Genomic DNA, 9,396 nt, shown 5'->3' with positions numbered 1-9,396 from the left:
TACACACACACACACACACACACAATATTTACATTTTAGAGCCAACCAAAACAAAACATTTATTTTGTGGTTGACTAAGCAGATGAATGACAACCTGATCACCAGATTCATGACACACCCAGACCTCTGAGGGCAGATTTCCCTGCAGATCATTAACGTGTGTGACGTCTGATGTCACACAGTTTACGGGAAGCTGGCGGGAATGAGATTGCAGGCATGCAGCGTGTAGCAGAGTTTACCTGGAAGTTGGTCTTCTGCAGCGACGCCCCGGCCTCCACCAGCAACCGACACACAGCGTGCTGCTTCTCTGAGGCTGCTTTGTGCAACGCGGTGTCTCCTCTGTGCGCACACACACACACACACACACACACACACAGGGGATGAGCTGTGAGAACATGTACATGAGTAATACAGAAAGGAGCTGGTTCTTTGGAGGGAAACCACACAGCAGATACACAGAGTGTGTGATCTAACGCTGCTGGAGCTCCAACAGAAACTAAACGTAGCACAGAAACATCCAGTCTAAGGCCAATTTATAATTCACAACTTATAACTCAGAACCTCAGAACCGAAGACCGAGGACCCTTTTGGTGGTTATTTTTATTGCTGCTATTCTTTTGTATGCAAACATTGTTTTTAAAAAAGCTTTGCAGAAATATAATATATATACAGTCTGTGTAGTTGCTGGCTCAGGTTAAACCGGGACAGTCCGGGTCAGGACTCAATAAGGTTTCAGGGGTTAAGACATTACAAGGTATCAGTGGACACACTGATTTTAGGCAGTTTGGGAGAAACAACTGATTTATACATAAATATATAAATATATATATATATATATATATATATGTATATATCTATAAAGCTACAGAGAGTTTCCTTTAGAAAAGACAACATTAAAAGTACCCAACATACTTCTCTCTGTCTGTCAAATCCAGGAGCACCTTGGAGCCTGAGGAGGGAGAGAGAGCACAAACATCAGCAGCTTCCTTTATTCTGAGTAATTAAAGGATTTATCATCTACTAATAACAATAATCTACAATCTTCATCAGATTGGAGCCACAAAAAAAAACTTTATACGACTGTTTCACTGATGTTGGTCTGTAAGAACCAGTATTATGATATGATCTGTGGTACATTGATTTAATTACTGTAAACAAAAGAGGAAACTATGACCCACAACAGAAGTGAGTCTGTCCAACATGTCCAACAACATTTCTTCACAGTGCTGTTTGTTTGATTTTCATACATTAAATCAGTTGGAAACAAACTGTATGATCATTATAATATATTATATATTAGCATTAGAGCTGCGTCCATTTTCTGGAAAATACAACTAAAGAAATAAAGAAATCAAATGAAATAAAGATGGCAGCTGTGACCAACACTGTTATAACTGGAACTCCCCCAAATGTTCTTTAAAGTCTCCAAATAAAGTTGCTCTGTTTGTTCGATCCAAAGCTTTCTGGTTTCCTTTAATAAGATATTTAAAGATGTAATACATAGCGTAACTCTGTTCTCTGTATACGGAGGTTTCAGTGTTCGTGGTGGAGGTCAATGTTTCCTGTTTGATTAAAGTTGCAGTGTATTTATCACTGAATACAGTGACACCATTATTGACTTCCTTTATGATGTTTCACTTTCTTCCTCTCTTGTTTGTTTACAGTGAATATGACTCATGTACTGTGGAGATATGTTCACACATGGCGGTGCTGGTTCTCACCCTGCTGCAGGATGTAGCTGACCAGCTCCGTGTGTCCGTTCTGGGCGGCTTTATGTAAGGCCGAACAACCTCCAGAGTCTCTGACCAACAAGCTGACGCCTCGACGAACGCACTCCAACAGCTGGAGAGCAACAGAGACACAAACAGTTAGGACTCATTAAAACAGGAACACAGAGCTCCTGTTGGTGCACTGTGGAAGGAAAATACTCACACTTTTATGTTTTAAAAATAAACTAAAATTAGTCTTGTCAACCTCTAATCTTTTACTTTTCTTTGAGTTTTAGAAACAAAATTTCTTTTCACTTTAAATAGTTTTAACAATATTTGAAATACAGATTTTTTTGGTTCAAAACCTAAAGATTCAAGTTTTATTAAAGAATAAACGTAAATTCATCATTAATTATTAGAATCTACTTGGTTTATCTGTGCCTAAAAAAAAGAGCCAATATGTACAATATGATGTTTTTGGAACCTTTATTTAAACAAATTATTAGTTTATTTAGTTTAAGTGTGAGTTGAAATAGAGACAGTTCAACCCTCTCTATCGCCGCCCTGGTGGCTGCCTGCAGTAAGGCTCATAATGCCTCCATGTTAGCAGATGGGACAAACTAAAAAAAGTCAAAATACACAAAGACAGTTTCTGGCATTTTAGGTAGATCTCATCAGCTGATCTAACTTTACATTTTGTTTACTCTGCCCATAGAGTTCTCCAGAAAATAAACATCTGGATTAATGCTGAGTCATCAGAGAGAAGCTGAACACATTGTGAAGGTGAGATTAAATCTCCTCTGACTGCCTTTATAAATCCCACAGCAGACAAACTGGTTTTATTTATTCCTTCCTGAGTGTATTTACCATAGAGAGATCTCCAGAGCTGGCAGCCGTCAGCAGCACTATAAACACACAAACAACACAGGAATCATCACGTTACATCAGACTGCAGTCAAATGATGTTTTTCTATAGACACACCTGTCTGTCTGCCTGCCTGCCTGTCTGCCAACACGTCTTCCTCTTTCTAGAAAGATCTGTTGTAATTCTCTGTTATGATGACTCGCTGTGAGCAAAGGTCAGGGGTTTTTACTCACCAGCAGTGTGTAAACTGTGCGTTTTGAGTTCTGTTGGGACTCTTTATGTTTCACTTTCCTATAAAGTTTTCTCCTCAGGTTATTTCCTTGTAGCAGAGTGTGTTCATTGTCTCTGGAGCCATTGAACTGCACATGTAAAACTACTGGAACAATGACTTTAAATGTGTGTGAGAACAGTTGGAGTACATATCACTGTAAATATCTATAAAGTCACCGGAGCAGCGACTGGGTGCTGACTCATGTTTTTGTTTTTATGAGTCAGTTTTCTATCTGCAGAAACTCGTTTACGTCTTTCTGGAACTGAACTGAAGACAAATCTAACCGGCTGTGTTTAAATGCACTCTTATTCCAAATATGACAATAAGCTCATGTAAACAGCAGATTGTGTTCAGTCCAAAAGGAGCATTTAAACAGGGCCTGAAATGGGCCAGTCCTCACTGATACTGACCTTTGTCCCTCTGAGTACCCTTACTTCTTACTGAGTAACACAAGGCCCTGAGAGGAGCACCAGGCTTTAATAAACTGTCTTACAGGTTCTTGTTGTTTTATCTGGTTGAAGTTTATTTAAAGTAAAAGTAAAGAAATCATTTTATGACTTTGTAACATGGATTTTGAAAAGTACTTTATAAATAAAGATTAAGAGCTAACATGTTGAGTGTTTTAATTGGAGACTGCTGAATTTCATGCTGTTTGTTTGTTTGTTTGTTTGCAGATGTAAAACTGAAAGTGTGAGGATGTGGAACAACAGGTTCCTTAAACCGGAGAGTCCCAGGAATTACACAGATTCCTTCCTGACACTGGTTTAGGTGACCAGTAAACAACGTCAAACTAACAAAGAGTTACCATCAGCACCAGCCTGAGGGAGATTCACGTCTACTGTCCACTGACTGTTACAGAAACACAGAGACGTAAACGGAGCTAAAGACATGAAGCAGTGCAGCTTCTTTCTCAGTAAAAGAGAAACTTATTAATGAGGAAATAAATAAAATCTTTCTGAATCAGGTTTGACAACAACAACAAATACAGCTACAAACTGGTTTCTATACGTTTGATAAAAGGTGTGTGTGTGTTACCTTGTTCATCGGATGTCAAAGAAGTGCTGGAAAAAAAAATCACAGACAGAATTAAAATGTGACTCATAGAAAAAAAAAACCTCCTTTCAGTGCCGCGAGTAGTGATTATTATTGATTATCTTTTGATTTCTACAAACAGCTATGAGACGACTGATTATTGCTCAGCAGAACATTAATTAGATAATAATCAAAGTAATTTGGTTCCAGCTTCGGTTTAAGACGTCAACTTGGGCTGTGGGAAATATAATATTCTCCACAATTTTCTGACAATTAACCCTTTCTCATGTCAACGGCCCACATACGGGCCGCATGTTTACATTCCGCCATGTTGGATTTAGTACCCATATCATTCATCATTGGAAAGCTTAGAATCTCGTCTATTTATCGATCAAAACGCTTTTGGGATACAGTCACAACGGCAGGCACACGCCTCAAACTTAAGCAAGCAAGCCAACTCATAAAATTGGCAGCCAAACTCACTCCTTTATTCCATTGCCAAAGCGGCATAATATGTTCCACAGTTCACGATTTATTGCTCCATCTACAAATTTTTTTAGATCTTTTAAATGAGACCAAAACCATGCATATACTGCAAATGGTTGAAGAACAGCTTTTCATTTACTTTGGGTATGTTGTTTTTAGGCGTTTTTAGGTAATTTTACATACATGCTAAGAGGTTAATAATTGATAGATGAAAGATAATAAATACAAACTCTCAGCCCTGATGAGATTAACACATTTCACATCTACCTCTTTTCAGTCCAAACAAACCTTAAATACTGAATTCTACTATTTTGTTTAAGTAAGAATTCACACTGTAAAGATCTTCCATTAAAGCATATATGTATATTTGTATAAATGTAATATTTGATTGTTTTTATTATCTAGAACTCATCTATAAAGTCCACAAAGACACAGAACAGAGAAATAAAGGTTTTATAGTTTCTCCCACACCTGCCGTGTGTGTGCTAACGTACCCAGTGATTGGTTCCACAACCAGATCGGGCATCCCCGTGGTAGCTCCCTGGCTCACCACCGGTCCCTCGTGGTCCAGGATAAAAACCTCGTCCTGACAGATTTCTGTCACAAAGTGGAGGTGCTCCTGCAGACACAGAGCGATGTAAATATACGAGCAGACGTTCGGCTGATAAAACATTTGAGTCAGCATCAAACATGAGTTCAGTTTACCTGAGCCTTGTCGATGCGATAGAAGCGATCAGCTGACGTGGCTGTAGAGCAGAGACATGAATGTCAACAGGAAACACTTCAGAAATATGTTAGACTCAACTTTATCAGCTGAAAACACTTCTTTTAAACTGTCTCTATATATCATATGTATAGATTTACTTGAAATTACACTTTATATACATTTATAGTGTACATGTAACTCCTATCTATCGTGTTGTGTTTGAGCCTATTATATATATTATTATTATTTATTTATTTAAGCAGCATAAGAACAATTATGTCTAAATTTCATTCTTGTGCTGTAAATGACAATAAAATAATCTTAAATCCTTAAATCAAGTTTTGCTTTTGACTTTATATTTTTACTACATGTACTTTGTTAAAGCTTTTTATAACCATGTTAAAAAAAGAGCTGTACAAATAAATTGTGAAAACCCAGAAGATAAAGGTTTGATGAGGAACTTGAAGGAGGTGGAGTGATAAACAGGGATGGAAATTTTAAAAAAAGGCCTGAAGATTCAGCAAATCTGAGCAATTGGGGAAGCTGATTCCAGAGAGTTGTTCCTAAAACAGCAAAGGCGCGGCCACCTTTATTTTTGCAGTTGTGAGGGGGGAGGGGAATTAGGGGCAGAATGAGGAACGATGTTGTTTAGCACTTTATATGTAATCAGCAGGATCGGAGATGATTCTGCATTTTAAATAACTGTGGGAGATTTAAGAAAAGCTGCACTGAGACACTTTTTGTACAGTTTTGTAACTTGATGGTCATATGATGGTGGTTTTTCCTCCTGCAACTGAAACTGGCCAATCCTCATGCCAAGCCCTCAGTATAAGAAGTCTGGCTGATAGTTCACACTCTCTCTGATATTGACTCTGCTGTTGTTGCATTCTTGTTGAACTCTGTAAAGAACGATATGTGCTGGGAGGTTTAGGACTAGGTAAGTTTCCCTGTACACGTAGATAAACTCTGGTTGGTGCCACTTCAGTTAAGCCTTTTGTTTGTATTTTGTTTCTAGTGGTAGTTGTTAGTTAGGGACAGTTATTTTGTATTATTTTCATTTGTCACATTTGTAAATAAATCACTGTTAACTGTCACAGCTACTTTGACTTTGCAATGTCTTTGGTTGTTGTGTTTTCAAGTTTTTTATTCTTAGAAAGGGAAGTAACACTGGTCAAGACGATAACAAAAATCTCAGCCGTAGGTTTGATTTTTGAGCGAAATGGTTCAATAAACTTGATAAGTGAAAGAATTGTCAGGTCCAGTTAAAATAATTTGTTCTGTCAGGATTTAAGCGGAGGAAATTAATCAATCTTGCTGAGCAGTTATTGAGTGAAGACAGTTGATTCAGGTTACTGGGTTTTGCAATTATTTGTAGAAATAAATCAGTGCATCATCAGCGTAACGACGATATGACACGTCGTTGAGTAAAAAAAGGATGTGTACAGTAAGGATATAAATAATTTAGTCACAGTTGTTTTTCATATATGGTTGTGTCAAAACAAACACAAGAAATTAGATTTATTTGGGTTTATGGTGTAAAATCTTTATAAAGTGTTCATCTTTATAATTTATCTGAATGAAAAAACCCTCACTGGTCGATATATCTGTACAACAGGTGTCAGTGTTTCCACTCACAGTCCAAGAAGCTCCAGTTGGGAGAGAGTCTACTGGTTGAACTGGTCCTGGGGACTCCTCTGCTCTCATCCTGAAGACAAAGAGACAGACACTGTGATCTTTATCGTTTCTTTACTGGACAGTAAACTAGAAAAGTTTAAGAGGGAGATTATTTGAAGAAAGAGAAAGCCAAGAAAAGGAATTCATACAGATTATTTTTGAGCAGTTGAACAATCAATAGCAAGACGGAGACAATCAGGACAATGAGGCAGTAAATGTGTAGTGTAGTTTAAATTAGTGTTGTCCTCTTCTCTCACCACAGCTAATAAAGATCAGTTTATATTTGACATGTCCAGAAAAATTTTTTGCAACATGGGTGTCAGTCTGTAAAACATTTAATTATTGTATTTAGCTTCTTTTTGTAGGTCAATTCCTAATTTTAAAGTTTATAGTGCAGGGGTCTCAAACTCCAGAAGTTCTCTGTAGCAGCGTGGTTCGTTTCCAGCCCTGTACTATAACTCTCATACATCCTGCTGTGAATGTTTGCCTAAATTTCCACCACCATTTTATAAATGTTAAAACTTTTCTCCTAAATGACAGCAAATCTAATCTAAAACTGTCACTGGCTCATATATAATATATATATATATACATATATCTATATCTATATATCTGTAACTGGCTAAGCTAACCAGGTATATTAGATTGTAATGTGCATGAAATAAATTTTCTTATATCATATCGGTCGAGCACTACTTGAGATTATTTCTGTATGGAGAGTTTGTCTATGAGTTAGCCTTTCCATTGAACTACACAAAGATACACTGCAATGTCCTGTTGTTTTGTGTTATACATCAAATGTGCCAAATGTGGAAGCTCCTCTGAAGTAATTAAATTTAAAAAAAGGATCAGGAAGAGTCAGAACACAAGCAACCATCAGCTGTTAAAACCAGAGCTGAAGGTGTGTGGATATCTTAGAGAGTCACTGCTCTGAGAGTGGAAAGTCCCCGGTAGTAATGCAGAAGTACAGCAGAGTGCAGAGTCATTAGTTCAGGGTGGAGTTCACAGAGAGTTCAGTAAATAGAAATAAAAACTGTTTGTTTGAGTTCCTGTCCTATATTTGGACAAATGTGACCATTTGTCAAAAATTCTAATATTGTTTCTGGTTTGTCAAAAAACAACAACAACAGCGGTTGTGATTTGATAAAGGAGCTCAATACAATATAAACACAATATATATTCGTTATTAAAAGTTAGTTTAGTTAGAGTCCATTATGTATTTTTAAGGATACGAATGAAAGATTTCCAGACGTTTTTCTCGCCCGGGGGTTTGATAATTTTTACTCGACAGTCCATCATCTTTGAAACTGAAAGGATCATCTCTGTTGTTCTCAGCCAAAGTAAAATTGTGTTTTTATTTTAATTTTAAATGAAGGGGAAGTTCAAATTGGTGAGAAACAACTAGAAAGAATAATAGATTTAATTTTTAACAGCATGTTGTGGGCCAGACGCAGGGGGATGGAGGGCCTGAAGTGGCCCCTGGGCCGGCAGTTTGAGACCCCTGGTGTTGTGTAACCCAGTGCTTTATTTTCATACTTCATAGAGCTGCTAACACTGCTTTCATATCTATCATATAACTGCCCAAAAGTGTTTTTTAACAATTGCAAGAATATAATTCCTAGTAAATGTTCTTGAAATGCTGAAATGTTATGTATGTAACAAATAGCTTCAAAACTAATTATAACCAAACTCTTCCTGCAGAACGACACCCAAAAGTCATATACCTGATAGTGCACTCTGTGGCCAGTAGATGGCGCCTGGTGTAAGTCCTAGCAAGCACAGCAGACAGGTTTCAAGGTTAACACACAGCCAAAGCATTTACATCAAAAACTTCCACAGATGTTAGTCAGTGAACGTTTCCCACGTCAGACACACGGCTAAAGAGCAGCTCTGCATTCCCACTGGAGCTAATGGTCTATGAATAACTGGTGGAGAGATGGTGCTGCAGGCAGAGAGAAACAGAGGAGGAAGGAAGAAAGGAGAAGTAATGCTGAAAATGAGGGTGAAGATAAATAAAGCAGGAACTTGCCTCTTGTAGTCTGTCAATATAGAGTCTGCATGTCTCCAGGTCACAGTCGCCCCTCACCACCACGATGCCGACTGGGATGGCTGCAATACACAAACACACATTTCAGACCACAATGCATCGACAAAGTGAGCTAACCTGCATGTTCTACCAACCAAAGGAAGCAGAAACAAGCTGGAAACACACTGATTTTATCACTTTATCATGTTTTTCACTGATTAAAACCACTCTGATAACCAGTTTTTGGATTTCAGAGAATACACACAGACAGTGTCGTGTATGAACGCACTAAAACATGGTGATGTTTTTGGTGAATGGTGAACTAAATGACTCTGTTTGAATCTAATGAACGAGGACGTGTGTTGTTAAAGGTCCTGTGTGTAACACTGAGGAGGATCTATTGTCAGAAATTGAATACAATATCCGTAGGCACATTGTCATGAGTTTATAATTAAAGAGCAACCTCCTACACACTGGTCTTATGACTCCTCTGACAGTTAATGACACACACTGTTACACTGCTAAAACTGAAATAAAAAAAGGAAGATACCAGGAGGAACTTTAGTTTCATTTTCTGATGAGATTGTACATCTGTGCACTCAGAGCATTTTGTAAAGCAGCTCATTA

The 9,396-nt window shown here is 37.8% G+C and overlaps 1 protein-coding gene across 1 annotated transcript in view; it reads right to left on the bottom strand.

Moving 5' to 3' along the window:
* Positions 1-239: 239 nt before the first annotated feature.
* The window catches only part of dgki (diacylglycerol kinase, iota), a gene marked incomplete at both ends in the record, with an annotated part of 26,390 nt that continues 17,233 nt past the window's right edge, over positions 240-9,396 (bottom strand). Inside the window, 10 exon segments of the mRNA XM_035680329.1 lie at positions 240-339; positions 913-949; positions 1,722-1,842; positions 2,577-2,614; positions 3,881-3,906; positions 4,858-4,982; positions 5,069-5,109; positions 6,705-6,774; positions 8,468-8,512; positions 8,773-8,852. Of these exon segments, the coding sequence (XP_035536222.1) occupies positions 240-339; positions 913-949; positions 1,722-1,842; positions 2,577-2,614; positions 3,881-3,906; positions 4,858-4,982; positions 5,069-5,109; positions 6,705-6,774; positions 8,468-8,512; positions 8,773-8,852 (683 nt within the window).

Source organism: Morone saxatilis, unplaced genomic scaffold (assembly GCF_004916995.1).
Source record: "Morone saxatilis isolate NCDOM2014 unplaced genomic scaffold, NCSU_SB_2.0 Contig10, whole genome shotgun sequence".
NCBI lineage: Eukaryota > Metazoa > Chordata > Actinopteri > Moronidae > Morone > Morone saxatilis.
The sequence above is the reverse complement of the archived record's forward strand: the minus strand, read 5'-3'. Positions and strand labels throughout refer to the sequence as shown.